General features: G+C 41.1%; 1 protein-coding gene across 2 annotated transcripts in view; it reads right to left on the bottom strand.

Annotated features, from left to right (window-relative positions):
- The window catches only part of PPP1R1C (protein phosphatase 1 regulatory inhibitor subunit 1C), a 148,258-nt gene that overhangs the window by 90,378 nt on the left and 31,202 nt on the right, over positions 1 to 26,678 (bottom strand). For both annotated transcript variants that reach the window (XM_077448127.1, XM_077448126.1), the window contains exon 2: positions 12,319 to 12,379. In XM_077448127.1, coding sequence (XP_077304253.1) covers positions 12,319 to 12,379 — 61 coding nt within the window. The remainder of the gene's footprint in view (positions 1 to 12,318; positions 12,380 to 26,678) is intronic.

The raw sequence follows: 26,678 nt of genomic DNA, 5'->3' as shown, positions 1-26,678 counted from the left end.
ATTTGAGCGTTGTCAACCGGACATGTCAAACTTTTATTCACAATTTTTTTATTCACAATTGCTGGTATATCCCACCTTTTAGTGAATTTTTCCTCCATAGAATAAAGTACTGAGAACTTTTTGGGAGGACAAAAATGCTTATCTGGGTGAACCCACACAGAATACATAGGCTGTTCCAGCAAAGAATGGACAGGAAAGGCACGCAAATCCTGGAGAGGTTTTGGTGAACCCAAAAAGAAGTGGGCCTTCCAGCCAACTCAGTTAAGGGTAGCTTAAAGTGGTTGTAAACCCACTTTTTGGACTTCTACCTATAGGTAAGCCTATAATAAGGCTTACCTATAGGTAGTGGAAATATCTCCTAAACGTGCGCTGTTTAAGAGATATTTCCCTTGTAGTCCAGCGAAACTTTCAATGGCGCATGCGCAGGGAAGAAACAAAACTAAGTGCCGTTTCTTCCGTAGCCTGTGCCGTTAATCGTGGCTCCCGTGCGCATGCGCAGGAGTGACGTCATGCAGGTAAGTGGCACATAATGGGATAATATGCGATGCATACTAGCCCATTATGCTTTTCATTTGCAGACTTTGCAGCAAGCAAAAGAGGAAATAAAACCTATGAGGGTTTACTTCCTCTTTAAATGTGGAGTGGACTATCTCAGTAAGATAAAACTTGAAGAAGGTTCTTCCACAATTGATCTCTCGGGAGATGGGTCATCAGCCTCTTTATGGTCCCCTGAGGGAATTTTTCTACTCCCGCCCACTGTTCCTCTGTTTGAGGGTCCTGGGTGGTAGAAGGGGACCTATTGTGTTTTCTCCTATTCTGGGGAGATGCAATTAAAGCAGCTAACCTTTCTTCCAATCCCACCAAGGCTAAGGGGAAAACTTCCTCAGTAACATAGACAGGGGCTGAAATGTTGAAAACAATTGCAACCCTTGATGGACCAGATGGCTCACTCTGACCAGCCACCCCAGGTCTTTCATGGGAGGATGGCATTGTAGAGGTGAGACTATGGTCCTCAGAGCATGAGGGTGACACCCGTGTTTACACCTCCCCTTCTGCCAGGCATAGTCCTAAGCACAAACGCATAGGTACTGCCAGAAAAAACGCATCCACTGCTGAGCAATAGTCCAGCCACTGCTGCTGCTATTAATGCTCAGTCTGATGCTAAGTAAACATGCCTTGGGAATGCCTGTGTCACCCCACTCACATGCCCCCATCTGCTCCTGTGTCAATCCGAAAGCAAATGCAGCCTGGGAAATGGAGCTCTTATAGCTTTTTTACAGCCCTGCGTGGTGGACGTTGAGGCACGTCAACACCATGCTAAGGAACACCCCCTCCATCTTCCCATCGCGCCCCCCCTCCTTTTTTCAAAAAAGACTGTTTCCCGCGTATGCGGGCCTCTGATCCGGATTGGCGTGAGGGGGGGTGGAGAGGAGGAGAGCAGGAGGAAGCGAAAGAGAGCCGCCGCTGCTAAGGTGGTGGAAGAGGGAGCAGAGCTGCATATAGCCAACTGTCTTGGACTCCCTCTGCCTATTCCTGGAGAGGGGAGAGAAACTCCTGTCCAGGTGGGGGACGTTTTTGTAAGAAAAAACCCTCCAACATCTTAACAGAGGCTTGGGGACTGCTTGGTTGGAGGAAGCCAGCAGCTTCTGCTGACACAGAGCGAGATATGGGCAAGAACCAGGTATGCTCTTTACAGCCCCTGATGGCGACTTTTCGGCATGACAGCATTTACTTCAAAGGAGAAAATCTATAAGAAAATGTTACATTTCTTAGGAATCTCCACTTACCTTATCCTGCTGCAGGATTCTGTGGTAAAACCAAACAGACCCAATCTTCACCCCTCACAGTGTGCTCCGATAAAAAACCTTCAAGGACCAGGGTCCCTTTTTATCTGGGTTCCACTCCCTTGGACCCGTATAGCACCCTGTCAGGAAGCTTTATGGCTGAGAAAAATCAAAGCACTGGATCCCAGGGTCCAGCTCTCAAAAAGAGAAGCGTTACAGGCTAAACCTTGTTTCTTCCACCACGAGGCCTGGGTACCATCCAATTTAGCCTAAAAAAGTGTCCCATAATGTAAAATAAAGAATTTATTTTTTCTTTTATCATTGCATTGGAAATGGTATAAATATGTTTAACTAGCCCTGAATGCTGACTGTAGCTTGGGATACATACTGCCAATGTTGCAGCCATTGGGGTAGATTTGCTAAAGGCAAATAGACTGTGCAGTTGCTCCAGAGCATTGTAAATATGATGAAGCTTCAAGGGTTACTAAACCCTCGCTTTAAAAAACAAACATGTCATACTTAACTCCACTGTGCAGTTCCAGTTGCACAGAGTGACCCCGATCGTCCTCTTCTGGGGTCCCACATCTGTGTTGGTGACTCCTCCCTGCATCAGGAAACCACCTAGGAGAAGCTCTCTCCTTGGGGGTAACTGTGTGGGTGTGCTTCCGGGTCCAGCATTTGCATCCATTGACTCAGAATGCCGGACTCAGCCCCGCCCCCCGCATCATTGGATTTGATTGACAGCAGCAGGAGTCAATGGCTGTGCTGCTATCAATCTATCCAATCAGGAAACGAGACACCGGACAGAGCTCGCTCCTGGCATGAGAAATACAAGGCTCATGTAAGTATAAGGGGGGCTTCGGGGTGCTGCTGCTGCAGCACAGGAGGTTTTTCACCCTGATGAATAGAATGAATTAAGGTGAAAAACCATGAGGGTTTACAACCTCTTTCACTTTGCAAAAAATACCCAATCACATGCAAGGAAAATGAAAAAAAGCATTATTGCTTGTACATGATTGGATTATGGAAATCAGCAGAGCTTCTCCTCATTTACTAAGCTCTGAAGCAACTGCACTTAGTAGACAGTCTATTTAGATTTAGTAAATCAACCCCATTGCAAGAGACCATACAAAAATGTAACCAGTTCCTACAGAACCTGCTATTTCCCTAAATAATCATTTCCAGTCAGTGTTCACCTACCAGGCATTAGCAACTGATTGACAAAAAGTAATATTTTGCATACCCTAAGAAGACTTTGATGCATTCCATATACTCATGGGTAAAATAATTAATATAGTTCTTTTAGAGCAGTGGTCCTCAAACTATGGCCTGATCCTTGCACTTTAGAAGCCCGCACAAAGAAAAGGTTGTGCATGCAGGGTCTTCTCTTTGCATGCTGGTGCCACTTTATGCAGACAGGCAGCAGGTGTTGTACCTTAGCCAGCATTGTTGGACAAAGTGATCTCCTACCTGACAGTGACTGCATAGTTCCATCCATTAAACATCATCTAATAGAGGAGCAAGGGACATAAAGCCCGCAAAAGGTAAATGCATCAATGCAGGAGGGCTTTCCAAATTCCACTAAGACCAAAGGTGGGGCACTATACCTCACACTGACACCAACCATGGGACCGATTCCTTTCAGTGACCTGATAGAAGAAGATACAGAAGAAGTATTCTGCCTCCAATAGCACAGTCTATTGTTCTGGTTACTAAACAATCATGTGACACAAAGGGTTGTGCTTTTACCAAAGGCCACAATCATTTAGGTGTGCCTAGGGCAACATGGTCCCTAAATACAGCCTTGCATGTAATTGTATTATTGATGTAGGGAATCCTGAACTATCATTCTTGCCATCCAGGTATAACTCCAGACAGTTTTTTTCTCTATATATATAGTTTTGAGTGAGATGGATTTAATCATCTGTCAGGTTCTCATATTTGAGGAGTGCATTCTACTTACATTGTTTTTTGGATAATTTTCTAAGGGCTGGTGACAGAGTAACTGACTCATTAGTTGATTATTCATAGAAATGTATGAACAATGCACTCCAGAGAGGGAAAACCGGAGGTTGACCTCATAGCAGCACCCAAGGTTCTTCTGGACAAGAATAGAAACAGGATTCAACTGACTCTCTGCAGTCTTTAACTACTTGAAACCCACACAATGCTCATGGTAGCCAAAGAGAATATAATCTAGATTGCTTAGGCTTTAGATCACACGAGGTAGAGAACAGGGTAATACATCTGTCAATTCTGTATCACAGCAATGCCAAACAGTAGCAAGGAGATGGATTATAATACATTTTCACTATAATATTGTAGCTTGATTTATAAATTCCTCCCAGGGTTTTTTAATTAATGAAAAGGAAGAGGTACTTTTTACTCAAAATAAAAATGTGATTTGGCAATGCAGGAATGTGCGCTATTGATTCCTATAATGTGTGAATTATAATGATAAGTCTACATTCATTTCTACCACACAATTGGTTATTTATTTATTTGATTCCTAGTTAGTTCATATTTATATTTGTTTCTGAAATTCCAAGCCCTAGCAGCAACTCACCCACAACTTCCACCATTGTTTAATGGACTTCTGTTAATGGGACATGTTGGAAAATCTTCCCATTGATTAGTGGCTTCAACCACTGATCAGTGTTTTCTGACAGCGGCAATGTCCCCGGTGGGGATGATTCCTCCATCCAACACATTTGTGTGGATGGATGACTCTGGCTGGTTGAATGTAAAAAAACAAACAACGGCGTATGGCCAGCTTAAGAATGGACACAATGCACATTAATGTACACAAATGCAAACAGATAAATGTATACAGTTTTACAAAGTTTATGAATTATTTCAAGTGTAGGCTTTAAAAATATACTAAAACATGAAAGAAACACTGGTACCGTTTTATGTTTTTAGCTCTTTTACTATATCCAGGAACAACAAGAAACTCTGAATATATAAGTGCATACCGCTACATTTATTTTTCCTATGTCTTGCCCAAGCTGGTGTAAACATTGTTTTGTTTACACTGAGCATGTATGGATATGCAATATAAAGTAGTAATACAGTGGAACCTTGGTTTATGAGTAACGCGGTTAACGAGTGTTTTGAAAGACAAGAAACTTTTTTTTTTTAAATCCTGACTCGGTTTGCAAGTGTTGTCTCACGAGACTTGCAGGATTTAAGCCAATGGGGTGTGCAGTAACGCATTTGGCCAGAGGTGCGGAAGCGCCGGGGGCACTCAGAACGGTTCAGAGCCATTCGAAAATACTCAGAATTACACAGAAATACTCGGAAACACTTGGAAATACTCCGTTCCGTGTTTCTGAGGGTTTCCAAGTTCAGCTGAGCTGTCCCAGAGTATTTCCAAGGCTTCCCGTTCCCCCCCCCACCTCTGGCCACATGCGGTATTGCATGCAATAAAAGTCAATGCGGAACAAATTAATTTGTTTTCAGGGTCTTTCAGTAGTTTGTGATCTTTTTATCCTGTTATTATATGAGTATATACTGTAAAAATCATCTTTTATGGCTCCTGGCATTGATTGCATTGAATCCAACAGGAATGTGGATCATATGCCATCATTGTCCCGCTCAATCCTGGTCTGCAGACATATTGTCCCCTGCACTATAGAGACAAAATATGTTAATAATATTCATAGATCAATACAGCTCTGAAATCAGTAACTATACAAATTGTGTTTTCTCTTGCTATAATTCTTATTTCTACTTTTGGCTAGAGTCCCGACAGTTCCTTTGTTAAGTCATGCAGGACCTACGTGCCCCTTGACTTTGTTTGGTATGACCTGTCTTTCTATTGTTGTATAATTTTAATTTATGTGGCAGGTGTATAACGTGGACTGCAAGAAAGTTAGACGGGTCTATGTACAGCATTTGGAGTATCCCCGGCTTAGAAAATAATTTTAGTCTCTCTTTTTTCTAATTAAATATACAATAAGAAATAAATAGAAATGTACACAGATTTGCAAAGTATTCATAAAAGTGATCTCTGTAATTGATGCTCTTTTTTGTAACTATATATAATTTATTCAATGTTTTCAAGTGCTTTACATGCTTATTGTCTTTGCAATTTCTTTTAGGCTCCTTTCACACTTGTGCAACTTGGAATCTAACTTGTGAGACCCCAAGTCGCAGGACATGTGAAATTCAATGTATTTCTATGAGAGATATTTCTACTGACACTACAGAAGTCGCTGCGACTTCAGAAAAGGTTCCTGCACTACTTTGGTCTGACTTTTGATGTGACTTTAGTCCAGACAATGTAAAGTCAGATCAAAGTCGCACCAAAAGTCGCATCAAACTCATGCTCTAAAGTCGCACTGGAAATCCTGCGACTTTTGAAATGCGCTAATCTAAAAGGAACCTTAAAGGAAACCTGATGTGAAAGAAATACAAGCATGTAACTGCTAACTACCAATTGAAAATTCCGGTAGCCCGGATTTCACCTTGATCCTGCAATTTAAATACTGTATTTTCTCAGTAGTTGAAAAAATAAACAGTAGTAACTGAACTAAAAACTGTTGATTTTCAGATTACAGCTAAGCTACTACCTTTTACATTTGTCGTGCAGAAACTAATATAAAGCCATCATATATGGCAGCCGTCACTAAATGGCGGCCCGCGGTCCGAGTCCGGACCGAGCAGCGCTTCTGCCCGGACCGCCATGCCGCCAGTGTAGCAAGCGACAGCAATCACTGGTTTGCTGGGACCGCGGGTTTCCCAAGCAACCAGTGACGCTGCGCGCATGCGCCCGCCCCCTGCTCCTGGCCGCGTCTCTCGGAGCTGAAGAGACACGGGCAGTAGGGGTGTGACGTCACGTGCGTGCCCCGCCCCCCTGCTGCCCACGGTTCCCGGGTCCTGGATCTCATCGCGAGGCAGCTTCAGTTGTGCCCACACTCCTGCAGTTAAGGTATGTGGGCACATTAGTTATCTATTAGTGATCAGTGTTGTGCACACTGTTGGGCATATTTTAAGGGGCTTTTTTTTGTAAAGGGCACGCTGATGGGAAAATTTTATGTTAAAGGACACTCTGATGGGCACATTTTATTTTAAGGGGCACGCTGATGGATATATTTTTTATGTGCACACTGATGGGCATGTTTTGTTAAGGTGCCCCTTAACAAAATATGCCCATCGATGTGCACATTAAAAATATACCCATCAGCGTGTCCCTTAAAATAAAATGTGCCCATCAGAGTGCCCTTTAACATAAAATTTTCCCATCAACGTGCCCCTTAACATAAAATAAGGGTCACACTGATGGGCACCTTTTATGTTAAGGGGTAATCCGATGGACAAATTTTATTTTACGGGCACGCTGATGGGTATATTTTTAATGTGCACATCGATGGGCATATTTTGTTAAGGGGCACGCTGATGGGTACAACAAAATGTGCCCTACAAAATATGCCCATCGATGTGCACATTAAAAATATACTCATCAGCATGCCCCTTAAAATAAAAATTGTCCATCAGAATGCCTCCTAACATAATAGGTGCCCATCAGTGTGACCCTTATTTCATGTTAAGGGGCACGCTGATGGGCAGATTTTATTTTAAGAGCAACACTGATAGGTACATTTTATATTAAAAGGGGCACTTTGATGGGCAAATTTTAAGTTAAGGGGCATGTTTTGTTGTGTCCATCAGAGTGCCCCTTAATATAAAATGTGCCCATCAGCATGACACTTATTTTATGTTAAGGGAAATCCTGATGTGCACATTTTATGTTAAGGGGCACTGTGATGGGGACACCTGAATTAAAGGGGCACTGTGATGGGGACACCTGATGTAAAGGGGCACTGTGATGGGGACACCTGATTTAAAGGGGCACTGTGATGGGGACACCTGATGTAAAGGGGCACTGTGATGGGGACACCTGATGTAAAGGGGCACTGTGATGGGGACACCTGATGTAAAGGGGCACTGTGATGGGGACACCTGATGTAAAGGGGCACTGTGATGGGGACACCTGATGTAAAGGGGCACTGTGATGGGGACACCTGATGTAAAGGGGCACTGTGATGGGGACACCTGATTTAAAGGGGCACTGTGATGGGGACACCAGATTTAACTTGATCTGGGATTACCAGATGTAACTTGACAATAAATATTGTTGAAATGCTAAGGAAATTGTACATTTCTCATGTTTTGATAGATATACAGTTACTACAATATTTCTGAGTCGTAGCACAGACTTGAGATTCGGACCTCGGCCCAAAGAAAATTTTGGCGACCGGACCTCCTTTAATTTTAATTCATTACCCCTGATATATGGTATATACACAAATACTGTGTATAGATAGATATAGATATATACATATACATATATATATATATATATATATATATACATACACACAGTGGATATAAAAAGTATACACACCCCTGTTAAAATGTCAGGTTTCTTTGATGTAAAAAAATGAGACAAAGATAAATAATTTAAGAACTTTTTCCACCTTTAATGTAACCTATAAACTGTAAAACTCAATTGAACAACAAACTAAAATCTTTTAGGTGGAGGGAAGTAAAAATAAAAAAATAAAAAGGTGGAGGGAAGTAAAAATAAAAAAAATAAAAAAATATGGTTGCATAAGTGTGCACAACCTTAAACTAATACTTTATCGAAGCACCTTTTGATTTTATTACAGTACTCAATCTTTTTTTGTATGAGTCTATCAGCATGGCACATCTTGACTTGGCAATATTTGCCCACTCTTCTTTGCAAAAACACTCCAAATCCATCAGATTGTGAGGGCATCTCCTGTGCACAGCACTCCTCAGATAACCCCACAGATTTTCAAAAGGATTCAGGTCTGGGCTCTGGCTGGGCCATTGCAAAACTTTAATCTTCTTCAGGTGAAGCTGTTCCTTTGTTGATTTGGATGTATGCTTTGGGTCATTGTCATGCTGAAAGATGAAGTTCCTCTTCATGTTCAGCTTTCTAGCAGAAGCCTGGGGGTTTTGTGCCAATATTGACTGCTATTTGGAACTGTTCATAATTCCCTCTACCTTGACTAAGGCCTCTGTTCCAGTTGAAGAAAAACAGCCCCAAAGCATGATGCTTTACGGTGTGTATAGTCTTCTTTTGGTGATATGTAGTGTTGATTTTGCCCCAAATATATCTTTTGGAATTATGGCCAAAAAGTTCATCCTTAGTTTCCTCAGACCATAACACATTTTCTCACATGATTTTGGGAGACTTCAGATGTGTTTTTGCAAAATTTAGCCGGGCTTAGATGTTTTTCTTTGGAAGAAAGGGCTTCCATCTTGCCACTCTACCCCATAGCCCAGACATATGAAGAATATGGGAGATTGTTGTGACATGTACCACACAGCCAGTACTTGTAGGGTAGGTACACCTGCGCTAAAAGGGAATCTACATATATTTTATAGGTGCTGCATCCACCGTCAGGGCCAAACTGTTACCCAAATGTGTGGAAGAAAATAAAAGTAAGCGGTGTTGCGCTCCTAGAAGATTGTTTTCAATTAGCAAATGCTAATTGAGGTGAGTATTAATTGGAGTTCATAACGTAAAATACCAAGGGGTACAGATAGATTACTGTCTGTTTTCAATGAGGTATTAAAACAGTAAAAAACAGTAAAATTTATATAAAGTCCAAAAATATATAAAAAAGATATAACTAGACAGTAATTCTGTGAAAATAAACAAAGTATATAGATACTGATCAGTGCCACTAATAAATGTGCAAAAAAGCAAACAGGTGCAAATAAGCAAATATATGGCAGGACTGTGCAAAATATGCAAAGTGAAAATAAATAGATAAATAAATTCAAGTGGAATGTGGAGCTCTTATAGGGTCCACTGTGCCAAATAGTGCAAGTGTGGCAGTGTTTTCCAGGGACACTGAGTGTTATTGTGATGCTCTTCAGGTGACAGTGTGACTTTTTTAGTGTGGCAAAAATCTTCAGTGTCACTGACACTCGTGGCTGTGCTAGATTATTACCTTACTGCTGTAAGGTAAACAGCATGCAGAAGAGGAGGGAGGGGTTTAAACTCCTTCAAGCTGTGGTATTCCTGCGCGTCCCTTATTGGGTATGCAGCAAGGCCTGGGGGGTCCTTGGGAGGTCCTTTCGTTCTTTTTCCCGCTGAGTCAGTCTCATATATTCAGTGTAACAGGGTATAAAGAGGGGATATAGAGCCTGACTGTCTCTTCCGGTGTCTGTATGCCTCTGTATCCTATGCGTTACGTCACAACACACGTGGCTTCGACTGGGACAGTCACGTGTGTTGTGACGTAACGCGTAGGATACATACATCCAGTGTCACTATTGTGCCATATTTTCTCCACTTGATGACTGTCTTTACTGTGTCTTTTATACCCTTTTCCTGACTGATACCTTTTAACAATGAGATCCCTCTCATGCTTTGGAAGCTCTCTGTGGACCATGGCTTTTGCTGTAAGATGCGACTAAGAAAATGTCAGGAAAGACCTATGTAGCGGGTGTCTCACTCTATAACCCGTAATCCCGCCAAGCTGGCTGGAACAATGTACACAGGCTTTCCAGCTTAAGTTAGGGAGAGCTGCCTGCTAGCAGTTTTAATTTAAATCTCAGTTATTGATCTCTAGTTGATTACTTGACTATATACTGTTACTGTTTGTTATCCACAGAATTATTGCAGTAAAGACAATTTCTGTGTTTTATTATAACGTGTGTGTTTCTCATTGGTCATTGCACTTACACTATTACCAGGTGTGCCAGAGGGGGCTGAGCCTATTATTAGGGTTGAGAGGTAGAGTAATGGACTGAACAAACTTATGCCCCGTACACACGATCCGAAAATCGTACGGAAAATACCGCTTTCGAAGCAATTGTACGATAATCGGATCGTTAGTACAGAGCTTTCGAGAGCTGATTAGGACAGTTCATCCGATATTATTCTATCGGACATGCACGGAAATTTTTTTCGTACGATGCCAGATCGTACGATTTTCGTTTAATCAGTACAGCTATCGTTCGAAAATGCAATACAAATGCATTACAACACATGACATCACTTCCGAATTTTTTTTCTGTCATGCGGGAATTTTCGTGACTTTAGTAAACTCATCAGATTCGATTTGAGATTAGCATGCAATAAAAAACGGATGATCATTTGTCCGATAATCTCATCGTGTGTATGGGGCATAAAGCAGCTTCTTCGGGGGTATCCCTACACCTTCTAGAACAGCTGAACTTTATTTAGAGTTAATCAGAGGCACTTTAAATGATGTCAGGTGTGTACCGACTCCTATTTAACATTAGCTTGAATGTGATTGCTTAATTCTGAACACATCTACATCCCCAGTTATAAGAGGGTGTGCACACCAATGCAACCACATTATTTATTTTTATTTTTGCTTCTTCCCCCTAGATTTCAGTATGTTTTTCAATTAAGTTGTACAGTTTTTAGGTCACATTAAGGGCCGGTTCACACTGCGGGCGATGCGAGGCGACACCGACTTGCCTCGCCGCGACCTGCCGCGACCTCAGCGGCGACTTGCAAATGACTTCTGTATAGAAGTCAATGCAAGTCGCCCCGAGGTCGCCCAAAAGTAGTACAGGAACCTTTTTTCTGAGTCTCAGAACGGTTCCATTGTACAGAACGGGGGCGACTTGTCAGATCGCGGCGAGGCAAGTCGCGACGCCTCGCATCGCCCGCAGTGTGAACCGGCCCTAAAGGTGTAAAAAATGCTGAAAAATGTATCTTATCATTTTGTTTACATCACAGAAACCTAATTTTAACAGGGGTGTGTAAACTTGTTATATCCACTGTATGTGTATATATATATATATATATATATATATATATATATATATATATATATATACAAATATTCAAAAATCTGTATTAAGAGCAAAAAATTTGCAATTGCAGTAACTGAAAGTAAGCAACTAGAAACATGTTATCTACCATAACTACAGTGATAATCTGTTACCTACTGTAACACAAAAGACATATAAATTAGCGCTACAGTATTTCATGAGTAGACTTGTTAAAATGTTTTTTTTACCTGAGTTTTTAGGCACTGTGTAATTTTGTACCTAGAATTCAGGATAATTATCATAGTGATTATTCATGTTCCAAATTACAGTTTAGTGTTGGCTATCGTACTGTTTTGTTTTTTTTAAGTTTTATTTATCCTTTTTTAAATTCTTCTTTTCTTACCTTGCCTTACTTAAGTTCTATTATTTCTTTATTATACCTCACCTTCTCCTGATTAATACATTATACATTGCAAAATAAAGAAATTGACAAAAAAAACATAGGTATTGTATGGAAAGGAACAACAAACTATCATACACATTCTGACATAGTAAGTATAATAAACATTACATGTTATGGCCCATTTTACTGGTTTGATCCATTAGTGCACCAAAATACAGTATCATTCCACTCGCATGAAATATCAAGCAAAAGACAAAATCATGTTTAGAAGCAACATTGAACCTCCTGCTTATAATATAACTGTGTTGCATTAAAACCAGGAACTCATCCTTTACTTACCTGGTGGTGGCTGTTCATTCATTATAACCAGTGAGGCTGGCGTGGGCCTTCTTTTTCTGATCTATTTATGAAAAGAGCACAAAAGATCAGAATGTAAAGTTAGACTGATATGATAGTTAAAGCTCTGTAGTCTTTCTGAATTTTAGCAGTAGGGCTTATATAGCTATGAACATTACAAGTGCATCTCAGTCTGTGTGGCCCAGCTCTGGCTCCTAAGGTGTCCATTTTTTATATAGTTACATAGTAGGTAAGGTTGAAAAAAAAGACACAAGTCCATCAAGTCCAACCTATGTGTGTGATTATATGTCAGTATTACATTGTATATCCCTATATGTTGTGGTCGTTCAGGTGCTTATCTAATAGTTTTTTGAAACTATCGATGCTCCACGCTGAGACCACCGCATGTGGAAGGGAATTCCACATCCTTGCCGCTCTTACAGTAAAGAACCCTCTATGTGGTTTAAGGTTAAACCTCTTTTCTTCTATATTTAATGAGTGGCCACTTGTCTTGTTAAACTCCCTTCCGTGAAAAAGTTTTATCCCTATTGTGGGGTCTAGGATGGAAAAGGACCTGGGGGTCCTAGTAGAGGATAATCTCAGCAATGTGGGGTCACCAGTATGGTATTTATAAATTGAAATCATATCCCCTCTCAAGCATCTCTTCTCCAGAGAGAACAGGTTCCTCATAACTAATATCCTCCAGACCCTTAATTAGCTTATTTGCCCTTCTTTGTACTCGTTCCATTTCAAGTACATCCTTCCTGAGGACTGGTACCCAGAACTGGACAGCATACTCTAGGTGCGAACAGTTCAGAGTCTTGTAAAGCGGGAGAATTATCGTTTTATCTCTGGAGTTGATCCCCTTTTTAATACATGCCAATATTCTGTTTGCTTTGTTAGCAGCAGCTTGGTATTGCATGCCATTGCTGAGATTATCCTCTACTAGGACCCCCAGGTCCTTTTCCATCCTAGATTCCCCCAGAGGTTCTCCCCCCAGTGTATAGATTGCATTCATATTTTTGCCACCCAAATGCATTATTTTACATTTTTCTACATTAAAAATGTTTCCCATCCCATTAATTTGTTCAGATCTTTTTTTGCAAGGTTTCCACATACTGCGGAGAAGTTATTGCCCCCGCTTAGCTTACTATCGTCCGCAAATACAGAGATTGAACTGTTTAACCCATCCTCCAGGTTGTTTATGAACAAAATAAAAAGGATTAGTCTCAGCACAGAACCCTGGGGGACCCCACTACCCAACTCTGACCATTCCGAGTACTCCTCATTTATCAGCACCCTCTGAACTTCGCCCTTGTAGCCAGTTTTCAATCCATGTACTCACCCTATGATCCATGCCAACGGACCTTATTTTGTACAGTAAACGTTTATGAGGAACTATGTCAAATGCTTTTGCAAAATCCAGATACACCACATCTATGGACCTTCCTTATCTAGATGGCAACTCACCTTCTCATAGAAGGTTAATAGATTGGTTTGGCAAGAATGATTCTTTATAAATCCATGCTGATTACTGCTAATAAAACCATTCTTGTTACTAAAATCTTGTATATAGTCCCTTATCATCCCCTCCAAGGGCTTGCATACTATTGATGTTAGGCTAACTGGTCTGTAATTCCCAGGGATGTATTTTGGGCACTTTTTAAATACTTTTGCTATATTGGCTTTTCCCTAATCACCTGGTACCATTCCAGTCAGTAGACTGTCAGTAAAAATTAGGAACAATGGTCTGGCAATTACTTGACTTGAGTTCCCTAAGTACCCTCGGATGCAAGCCATCTGGCCCCGGTGATTTATTAATGTTAAGTTTCCAAGTCTAATTTTAATTCTGTCCTCTGTTAAACATGGAGGTGCTTCCTGTGATGTGTCATACACTGCAGTTTTGGTTACTGAAGCCCCCCGATTCCCTCCGAGGGTAGACCGAGGAGGAGAATAAATTCAATACTTTCGCCATCTCCCCATTCTTTGTAACCAGATGTCCTTCCTCATTCTTTATGGGGCCAATATAGTCTGTACTCCCTTTTTTGCTGTTTACGTACATAAAGATTTTTTTTGCTCTCCTCTGCCATGTGTTTTTCATGTTCTATCTTAGCCCAAGCTAATTGCACCCTTACATTTCTTGTTGCATTCTTTATAAAGTTTGAATGCTGATGATGATCCCTCAACCTTGTATTTTTTGAAGGCCTTCTCCTTTGCTTTTATATGCATTTTTACATTGAAGTTAAGCCATCCATGACTTTTGTTTACTCTTTTAAATGTATTACCCAATGGCTAATGCCCTTATTTAATGTGCTCTTAAAGCAAACCCATCAATCCTCCGTGTTCTTTGTGCCTAAGATTTTATCCCAATTCACACCTTCTAACAAGGTTCGTAATTTAGGGAAGTTGGCTCTTTTGAAAAATTCAGTGTCTTTGTATTCCCCTTATGTTTCCTATTTGTGTGATTTATACTGGGGCCAATTGACCTGTGATTGCTATTTCCTAAATTGCCCCATATTTCCACATCTGTGATCAGGTCTGTATTGTTGGTAATCAGTAGATCCAGTAACGCTTTATTTCTAGCTGGTGCGTCTACCATCTGAACCATGAAATTGTCCTGCAAGACATTTAGGAACTGACAAACCTTAGAAAAATGCGTGGTTCCCTCTGCCCAGTCTATGTCTGGATAATTAAAATCCCCCATTATGACAACACTTCCCATCCTTACTGCTAATCCAACTTGTGATAGGAGATCTGTTTCCCCCTCCTTCCTGAGGTTAGGGGGCCTATAGCATACTCCCAGTAATATTTTCCCCTTAGCTCCATCCCTTTGGAGCTCTACCCATAAGGATTCCACCTCCTCCCTACATCCCTTAGTGAGGTCATCTCTCACATTCATGTGTACATTATTCTTGATATATAAGAATACCCCTCCCCTTTTTTACCCTCTCTATGTCTGTGATAAAGGGTATACCCTTGAATGGTTGCCAACCAATCATGAGAGCTGTTGAACCAGTTCTCTTAAATCCCCACAAAATCCAAATCCTCCTTGTACAACAGTATCTCTAGTTCACCCATCTTGTCCCCCAGGCTCCTGGCATTGTTGAACATGCCACGTAGTTTACACCGGTTGCATACTATCCTCTTATTGGGTGTTCCGAGATTGCAACTAGGACTTGTTACTATACTTACCTTGGGTTTATGTGCTTTAGTCAACCTACCACTAATGCCCCCAATACTACTCTCTGGAATATGTTCCACGCTGACTATCTCTACCTCTGGGCCCTCCCCCCCATCTCCCAGTTTAAAAACCCCTCTATTATTTACTCCCAGCTGATCTGCACCCTCCTCATTTAGGTGTCACAGTCATATCTGCCGTTTCTTGATAAATATAGCTTGACCTAGGTACATATATGAGAAGACACCTTTATAGGGCCTTGTGCCTTTAGCATGTTGTATGATTACTACTACATAAAACTAAAAATGTGATACTGAACCATGCCTAAAATTAATATGTGTCCCAAATGGACTTTTAAAATGTTCCACTTGGTAAAAAATTACCAACAGAAATTATTGGTAGACAGTAAGGCCTCGTGCACACAGGACGTTTTTACAGCTGCTTTTAGCAGAGTCCGATTTTTTTTTTGCAGCTTAAAAACGCCTCTATTATGTTATTCTATGTGTCCATGCACACAGGCTGTAAGTGGCATAGGCGTTTTCAAGCCATAAAATAAAATAGGGCCAGTGCATTCTGAGGACCGGTGTTAGAGCTGTAAAAACATCTGACGTTGGTAAAAGCTGCAAAACGTGGCATAATGCTGGATTAAGCCACGTAAAGCGTTTTGTTTTGACATGTCAAATATAATGGTCCCCTATGAGAGCCCATTGATTTGAATAGAAGTCACACCATAAGTCGGATCTGGCCTGGTATAGTCCAGGGGGGCACTCGCTCACCCCCCCTTTCCTGACCTGCCGTGCTGCGTGCTCGGATAAGGGTAATTTTTACAGCCACTTTTTCCTGGCGTTGGTAGTGGCTTTGTAACTCACTTTTTCTAATGCCCTGTGTGCATGAGGCCTAAATCATAATGCGCCAGATGATATCTTATTTATCACAATAACTCTTGATAACATTGCTGGGGGGCCTTGAAAGATTTTATGCAAATACTGGCTTGATAGTCAATGTTTGCATAAGGTTGAGTGCATCCTGCCCATAGGACAGACCTGCCAGCCTATATAATTTTTCCAGTTTAAGGTTCCTAAAAAAAATACTCGAAATATTCACTTTGATAGTTATTTCCACCTTTGTTACCTCATTACATTACTTGGCCGCTACTGATGAGTGGCAAATATAAGCCTCAGCAATACCCATTGACACTAGCTTGATCACTGGATGCACTTTACAAAGAGCTTGAGGGTGCATCTAGGGAGCGTTTATAGGTACCAGCTTATAGCAAGGGTCTCAAACTGGAGCCCTCCCGCTGTTGCAGTCTCATGAGGCATTGCAAGACTGACAGTTACAAGCATGACTCCCACAGGCAGATGCATGATGGGACTTGTAGTTTTGCAACAGCTGGAGGGCCGCCAGTTTGAGACTCCTGGCATAGAGCAATGGTATATGTAGTAAAATATACACTCAGAGAAAGAGGGAAGTGAATGTTTGTTGGTCATATCTGCTATTTTTTATAAATTAGATCCCTTTTACACCACACCGCCCATAGCGTCGATGATAAAACACCGCTATTTTTAGCAGCGTTTTACCGCCGGATTTGCGGCACATTTCGGCCACTAGCGGGGCGCTTTTATCCCCTGCTTGCGGGCGAAAAAGGGTTAAAACAGCCAGCAATATGCCACAATAGCTGCTTTTTGCCCGCGCTATTACAGCGCTGCCCCATTGATTTCAATGGGGAGCAGTGGTGGAGGAGTGGTAAACACAACGCTCCATCACCGCTCCAAAGAAGCTGCTGGCAGGACTTTTCCCTGACGTCCTGCCAGCGCACCACTGTAGTGTGAAAGCCCTTGGGCTTTCACACTAAAGACAATGGTGCAGATTTTTTAGGGCGGATTGCAGGCGCTATTTCTAACACTATAGCGCCTGCAAAACGCCCTGGTGTGAAAGGGGTCTAAAGCTTTAACTAGGCACATTGCTAAAGACACACATTTATAAGGTTCTATATCTTTACATTTGCCATGTTGCATGCTAACCACTAAAAAAACTAAAAGCAAAAAATGTGATACTAAGCCATATGAATATAAGACCCAACTGGACTTCTAAAATGATTTATTTTATAAATGTCCAACTAAAGGAAAAATACCCAAGCAGTTAGCACCTCATCCCAAATAGTCAAGTATTTCAATTGAGGAAGGAGGAAGGGATTATCACGGTGCTTACAGATAAAAATGGAAACCAATATACAAAAAAATATAGGTTTAACCACTTCCTGACTGGCGCACGAGGATGTACGTAGGCAGAATGGCACGGGCAGGCAAATTGGCGTACAGATATGTCCATTTGAAATTGCCGCCGTACCATCGTACGCACATGATGGTTGGGACCCCCGCGAGTCCGGTTGCAGGCCCCGCAGACTCGATCGCCGTGGGGATACCTGCGATCGTCTCACGGGGAGGCTGAATGGGGAGATGTGGAAGTAAACGGCATCTCCCAGTTCTGCCTAGCAACAAGTGACACTGATCCCTACTCCCCGTGATTGGAGCAGAGATCAGTGTTCACTAACAAACAGCCACGCCCCCCACAGTTAGTAACACACCCCTAGGACACACTTAACCCCTTCACTGCCAGTGTCATTTACACAGGAATCAGTGTATTTGTATAGCACTGATTGCTGTATAAATGACAATGGTCCCAAAAATGTGTCAAAAATTTCCGATGTGTCCGCCATAATGTCATAGTCACAATAGAAATCACTGATCACTGCCATTACTAGTAAAAAAAAAAAAAAAAAATTTATAAAAATGCCATAAAACTATCCCCTATTTTGTAAACGCTATACATTTTGTACAAACCAATCAATAATCGCTTATTGCAATTTTTTTTACCAAAAATATGTAGAAGAATACGTATCGGCCTAAACTGAGTAAAAAACATTTTTTTATATATTTTTGGGGGATATTTATTATTGCAAAAAGTAAAAAATAATGCGTTTTTTTTCAAAATTGTTGCTCTTTTTTGTTTATAGCGCAAAAAATAAAAACCGCAGGGGTGATCAAATACCACCAAAAGAAATCTCTATTTGTGGGAAAAAAGGACGTCAATTTTGTTTGGGAGCCATGTCGCACGACCTCGCAATTGTCAGTTAAAGCGACGCAGTGCCGAATCGCAAAAAGTGGTCTGCTCTTAAGCCAGCAAAATGGTCCGGTCTGAAAGGGGTTAATAAGATTACAGTTAAAAACCAAACAGGGCCATTTGTTCAAAGGTATTCAATAATTCATGATGAAAGTGGTCATATAGCGGGTGTTCAATTGAAACAGGAAATTCATATTCATATATTAGCCCAACATGTTTTGCCTAATAGCTTCATCAGGGTATAATTAATCACAAAGTGCCTTTAACTGTACAGAAATACAAAAAGGACAAAATAAGTATAATAAATCAAAAAAGTTATGTAGCATTGCATGCAAAATAGAATTTACAACTGTTGCCAATGCTCTCCCCAGAAGAGGGGAAACATACCACTTCAAATCTCCTGGAGAGAAGCACCACCAAGAAGCGACCAACCAACCAAAAGGGGGAAATGAGCCCTGCACAGCCACAGACACAAAAGAACCAGGCTAAGAAGCCCAACAAAAAAAAAAAAAAAAAAAAATATATATATATATATATATATATATATATATAGCCTATATAAGTTTATGAAGAAATAAATAAATAAGTTTGGTACCAAATTCAGAAAACAGTGCCAAACAGACTACTTATTTAAATGCAAGCAAATGCAGAGCATGGGGTGAAGGGCGACTTGGATAAAAGATGAATTATATCCAGTAGGAACAAGATAGACAAAATAAAACTGGAAAAGAATAAAAGAGAAAAAACCAAAGGAATAGAAAACAAGTGTCGGTCAAGTTTGTTAAAATTACAGCCTATGACCACGTATAAAAAAGATCAATGGAATTATAAGGGAACAGAAGAGGATATATGGGGGATGTTTGAGATGATTTATATTAACTGTATATAAGATAAAAAAACGTAATAGTCAAGGTTGATACTATAAAGTAATAAAAAGTGCCTCCGAAATATGGAGTACAGCAGACAAAAGTCTAAATATAATTAATAAGATGAAATATGAATTAATGTGAAAAAACTAAATATTTATTATATGGCAAGTATGAGGAATAGGACCGGATATTAAATATGTAGTGGTGAAACCTAACATAGTAGCACTACGTATGGTCAATAGTTAGGTAAAGACCATGAAAGAGGTTAGTTAGATAATAAAGTAATGGACACAGTTCTAAATAGTTAGAGAAACTATAGTAGAGAAATAAATATAAGGTCAATGTTGATCCCACCTTAAATGACAAAAAATATTGCGGCGACTGCTTACTTATATTTATCAACTTCTTTCATGGTCTTTAGCTCACTATTGACACACTTGTCTTTCTATTCCTCACCTGGTGGCCATCAAACATGCTTGACATCATCTAAACCAAATAAGTTTATCTTGGTCTCATCAGACCACAGGACATGGTTCCAGTAATCCATGTTCTTAATCTGCTTGTTTTCAGCAAACTGTTTTCAGGCCTTATTGTGCATCAGAGGCTTCCTTCTGGGACAACAGCCATGCAGAGCAATTTGATGCAATGTGCGGCATATGGTCTGAGCACTGACAGGCTGACCCCCACCCCTTCAACCTCTGCAGCAATGCTGGCAGCACTCATACGTCTATTTCCCAAAGACAACCGCTGGATATGACGCTGAGCACCTTCACTCAACTTCTTTGGTCGACCATGAGTGGAACCTGTCCTGGTAAACCGCTGTATGGTCTTGGCCAGTGTGCTGTAGCTTGGGTTCAGGGTCTTGGCAATCTTACCATAGCCTAGGCCATCTTTATGTACAGCAACAATACATTTTTTCAGATCCTCAGAGTTATTTGCCATGAGGTGCCATGTTGAACTTCCAGTGACCAGTATGAGAGAATAATAACACCAATTTTAACACACCTGCTCCCCCATTTACACCTAAGACCTTGTAACACTAATGAGTCACATGACACCAGGGAGGAAAAATAGCTAATTGGGCCCAATTTGGACATTTTCACTTAGGAGTGGACTCACTTTTGTTGCCAGCGGTTTAGACATTAATGGCTGTGTTGAGTTATTTTTAGGGGGCAGCAAATTTACACTGTTATACAAGCTGTACACTCACTACTTTACATCGTAGCAAAGTGCAATTTCTTCAGTGTTGTCACGTGAAAAGATCTAATAAAATATTTACATAAATGTGAGGGTGTACTCACTTTTGTGAGATACTGTAGATCTTGGGCTTGAAGGTAACTTGGGGCCCAAAATGTGGTCTCCTTTTAGGATGTCCCAATGTTTGGAAATAATCTTCTTCACGATGTGAGCTGTGATCTAAATTTAAAAATAGATGCCAGATCAAATAGTCTGTCTTGATTTTTTGGGTGCTTTTATCTTTCAGGATCTCCTCTCTAGGTACGCTTTCCACCTCCCTTGCCATATAGTTACATAGTTAGGTTGAAAAAAAAAATCAATTTAGTCCAACCAATAAACAACCAACCAGCAATAGCAAGGAACTCCTCCTGGTACCCCTTGTCTGAAAACTGGGAGGTCAATAGTTTGGATTTCTGATTATAATCGGTCAGTTTGGTATGTATACTGCCCTTTTGGGATGTTCATAAACCAGCCAGTCAAATGAAAATATGTGTTAAGAAATACAAATCTTATTCAAGAGTGTTCCCATCCATAAAAGGTGAATGGCAACACCTTACATAGAACAACAGATACAGTATATCTGGATGGGACTTTCAATATGTTCGCAATATACATGAATAAAGAATCATATTTATTAACAAATATTTTAAAATTGTTGACACAATAAAATATACAGTCATGATGTTGTGTAGAGCTTTTTGTTCCCAGCGCATTTCAAAATGTCTTTCTTCCTCAGGGGGGAAGAGAGTTTATTCACTGAAAACATTTCACACAGCCCTCAAAATTTCCACTCGCCTGCACACATTTAGCAAGTAAAAATAAGCTGAGGACAAGTGTGGAGCCGCAAACAGATGTATTATCTGCACACCTGCCAGGAAGAAAGATAGCTGTCGGTACTTCCTGTCCCTTCTCCTCCTCCTTCTCTCTGTTCTGTCCTAGGAACACACGATCCACACACAGCCACTGGATACTGGCTTCTAGAGCCAACTCCCAGGATACTGAGCTGATCCCAGAGAAACGTCTCACTTCTGGGAGAGGGATGAGGAGATCTGAGGCCGCAGTGAGGTGAGTGCACTGCAGTCCCCCTAACTAACCAAAAGAACGGGGAGAAGTGGGGACACATAATAGGACACTGGAGGGGAGAGGGGAAAAGAGAAAGTCACTGGAGTGTGTGTGTGTGGGGGGGGGGGGGCAGGACACAACACTGGAGGGGGATAGGGTGATATTGGAGGGAGTGATAGAACACTGGTGTGGAAATTAGGGAAACACAACAATGTAGGGGGTAGGACACTGGAGTTGAGGGGGGCATAATGCTGGAGGGGATGATAGAACATTGGAGGGGGGGACATGACAGGGTACTAGAGTGGGAGGCGGGGGTGGGGCAAGATACTGGGGGGGGGCACTGGAGGAGGGGATGATAGAACACTAAGGGCTGAGCATTAATGGTGTAATAGGAAAAGAAAAAAAGGCGGCTCTACGTGCATAAGTATAAATTTATATTTCCCAAAAGGGTTAAAAACATTTACAAAAGGGTGGATGGGTAGGAGCCCATCATATTAGTAATATGGCAGGTGGTTCGACATTCTGGTAATCACAAGGAGATTCTGGGATATCGGGAGGTGTAATTCTATGGTAGCATATTCTGAAGTGGTAGAGGGAAGCCACAACTCTCCTGGACTGGATACTGGGAAGACAGCTAGGCTGTCTGATACATCATGGAAGCCGAATCCAAGAAGTGACATCAATGGGAAGGGACCAACAACCAGCCTGGCCAGCAAACCGGTGATGTCATCAACATGTGACACGTTTCAGAACAGCTAATTGGTTCCTTCTTTAAGCAATGACTCAATGAGTCATCAATAGGATTGCAAGCCAGTTCATGTGATCAATTTTCTTCTGCTCCCAACTGCATGGACTTGGCCTGAGGGTAGATCCTTGTTATGTTGTTACTCTTTCTTCCAGTACTCTGCCTTTGCCATTGCAGAGCAGAGTACATGTTATCAAGTGAACTCTGACCATAAAAAAACCTTTACTTACATAGTATTCATAATTTTTATCCTGGGATTGATTGCTTATTCGTTTGAGGCCACCTGCTCTAAAGTAAAACCACCTTCTGTTCTACCTCATTAGAACAGCAAGGCTCACAGGAAAAGACTGTCAACCACCAAGATGGAGCTACCCTGCTAGACACTCCTGCCTGTGACATGAGTTTATGGGAGATGAGAACAGAGTATGTTCTGCACAATCAGGGCTTTTCAGTAGAAACAGCCAGAACACGCACACATGGGTGGCAATAGTGAAGGGCCACATCAGCCTGCGGAACCGTGTTGCCACTAGGAATAGGAAAGTGCAGGCAACTGGCAGGAGCACCATGTAAATTCTATTCATAAAGATTCTAAAGCTATCGGCACACAAACAGGAAATTTTGTGTGAGAGCCTCTAATTAGAAAATACCTTTTGGGTTTGCGGACACTTTTGGGCTGTGGAGCCATGCATCAGGGGGCGGTGTGATGCATGTTTTATTGCATTACACTGTTCCTTTTTTTATATGAAGTCTACGCACAGACACTTCATACATGTCACTGCACAGCAGCGCGGGGTGCTGCATTTGCTGTGCAGTGACATGCAGGACCATGCAGAACGTAGTATCATGCAGAGTGTGTAATATCACACTGCTCTGGGACACAATTGAAACACTGCAATTTGGTCTGAACATGACACGCAGAAACATATTGTTTTGTGTGTGTCAATGCAGTTAGCTGTGTTTTTTCATGAGGAAATAAGCAGGAAACACCACCTAGGGAGAATTGCCCCCTTAAAGGTAAACTTAAAATGTTACTAAACTCACAACAGTAAAATCAGTCTGTATATGCAATAAAGGATGCTTGTTATACTCACTATGGAACCTAAGTGGTTAATTCCCTGTATTATGTAAAAAGGCTGTTTGATCCTGTTTTCTCTGATCCTCCCCTTCTTCTACTGACTCCAAAAGATGTCCGGATAAGACAGAGTTACTGGAGTCAGGCTGGACATGCTCAGTTTAGTGTGTATTGCTAGAGAGTGCATGTGATCAGCACAGGACTAATCAGCACTGTCCAGACAGAGGGTCAGGGATCCTGGATCCTGATAGAACAGGCAGTGCAGTATGAAAACTCTTCCTACAAGATTTAACCAGGCACTGACAGAAGTCACAAGACTGCAATATACTGCTGAGGAGAAAAGGTATTTAGCAGTTTATATTTACTAAAATATTTGCATTTCCATGTTCTGACCAGATATGAATGTAGAGTCCTGGGTTCAGTAACACTTTAAAGAGGAAGTAAACCCTGATGAGTTTACTTCCTCTTTCATTCCCTGCAAAGGTAAAGCATAATGAACTACTACGCATTGCATAGTAGTCCATTATGTGTCACCGCTGTTCCCTGTAGTTCCGAGCGTCCATCTTGCGGTGGGACTCGCCGCTCCGCCGCTGTCATGCGCCGAAGCCGCGATGACGTCACTCCCGCGCATGCGCACGGGAGCCGCCACTCGCAGCATATCGGCGTAGACCGTGGCGCGCCCAGTGCGCCTGCGCGCCGCTGTCTACGGCGCATGCGCCGTAGACAGCGGTGCCTGTCTTTCGGCAAATATCTCCTAAACCGTGTAGGTTTAGGAGATATTTCTTGGACCTATAGGTAAGCCTTAATCTAGGCTTACCTGTAGGTCAAAGTGTGTTGTAAGGGTTTACAACCACTTTAAAGCATCATAAACTCATTTCATGGCCATACAAATGATCTGACTGTGCAATATTCCCTTTTATATTCAAGTTGGAATATGAAAGGGAATATTGCATTGTCAGTTAAAAATAATTGTCAATAGTGTGCAAAAAAAAAAAGTCAAAAAAATCCACAAGGCACAGCAAATCTGTTCCCATATGTACACAATTGAGCTTGCATGATAAATTTTACTGTTGCAAAAAAAAGCATATAGATATTTTGCTCAGCTGAAAAAGTGCTACAGGAATCTAGTAATCAAAGTTACTGCTGACAAGTGTTTAGTGTTTTTATATATATATATATATATATATATATACACTCTGCATAAAGCACAAACTTTGAGTTCTCATATGTGTAGAATTTAATAAACATAATGCATAACACTGCTCTAAAACAGAAACATGCAGGCTTTGCACTTAGCTGAATTAAACACAGTAGGCATCCTGGAGTCAGAGTTGCTGTTGTTAAAAACAATCCATCCTGCCTAATCTGCCTAGCAAACTGTAAACATTTCGACCCGGCTGTGACTTTGTCAAGTCTTGAAATAGATGTATTTACACTCTATGCTGCAGTACGAGATTACAGTTCAAATAATTCTAAAATGCGTGCTGTTAAATACTGTAGATATTTTACTTTCAATTACATTCATTAAACTCATATTATAATCTCATAAAAGATTTATTGACTATAGCATTCGATGAGCTTTCAGCGGTTAGCTTTTTTTGCAATGCAATAGAGGGGCATTAATATGTTACATAGTTACTTAATAGGTGAAGTTGAAAAAAGACACAAGTTCAACCCATGTGTATGATTATATGTCAGTATTACATTGTATATCCCTATATGTTGTGGTCGTTCAGGTGCTTATCTAATAGTTTTTTGAAACTATCAATGCCTTCCGCTGAGATCACCGCCTGTGGAAGGGAATTCCACATCTTTGTTGCTCTTACAGTAAAGAACCCTCTACGTAGCTTAAGGTTAAACCTCTTTTATTCTAATTTTAATGAGTGGCCACGTGTCTTGTTAAACTCCCTACTGCGAAGAAGATTTATCCCCATAGTAGGGTCACCAGTATGGTATTACAGTAGTAAACTGAAATCATATCCCATCAAGCATCTGTTCTCCAGAAAGAATAAGTTCAGTGCTCTCAACCTTTCTTCATAACTATTTTTTTAATTAATTTAATTAATTAATTAACCTTTTTAATGCATGCCAATATTCTGTTTGCTTTGTTAGCAGCAGCTTGGCATTGCACCCCATTGCTGAGCCTATCATCTACTAGGACCCCTAGGTCCTTTTCAATACTAACTTCCCCCAGAGGTTTTCCCCCCAGTGTATAGAATGCATTCATATTTTTGACACCCAAATGCATTATTTTACATTTTTCTACATTAAAACTCATTTGTCATGTAGTTGCCCATCCCATTAATTTGTTCAGATCTTCTTGGAAGGTTTCCTGCGGAGAAGTTATTGCCCTGCTTAGCTTAGTGTCATCCGCAAATACAGAGATTGAACTGTTTACCCCATCCTCCAGATTGTTTAAGAACAAATTATATTGTTCACAGCACAGAGCCCTGGGGGACCCCACTACCCACCACTGACCATTCTGAGTACTCCCCATTTATCATCACCCCCTGAACTCGCCCCTGTAGCCAGTTTTCAATCCATGTACTCACCCTGTCGTCCATGCCAACGGATCTTATTTTGTACAGTAAACATTTATGGGGACCTGTGTCAAATGCTTTTGAAAAATCCAGATACACCACGTCTACGGGCCTTCCTTTATCTAGATGGAAACTCACCTCCTCATACAAGGTTAATAGATTGGTTTGTCAAGATTGATTCCTCATGAATCCATGCCGATTATTGCTAATGATACCGTTTTCATTAATAAAATCTTGTATATAATCCCTTATCATCCCCTCCAAGAGCTTGCATGCTATTGATGTTAGGCTAACTGGTCTGTAATTCCCAGGGATATATTTTTGGCCCTTTTTAAATATTGGTGCTACATTTGATTTTCTCCAATCAGCTGGTACCATTCCAGTCAGTAGACTGTCAGTAAAAATTAGGAACAATGGTCTGGCAATTACTTGACTGAGTTCCCTAAGTAACCTTGGGTGCAAGCCATCTGGTCCCAGTTATTTATTAATGTTAGGTTTCCCAAGTCTAATTTTAATTCTGTCCTCTGTTAACCATGGA

This window comes from Lithobates pipiens, unplaced genomic scaffold, assembly GCF_037356315.1.
Source record: "Lithobates pipiens isolate NorthernLeopardFrog02 unplaced genomic scaffold, aLitPip1_a1.2 Scaffold_22, whole genome shotgun sequence".
NCBI lineage: Eukaryota > Metazoa > Chordata > Amphibia > Anura > Ranidae > Lithobates > Lithobates pipiens.
This window is presented reverse-complemented; position numbering and strand designations above follow the sequence as displayed.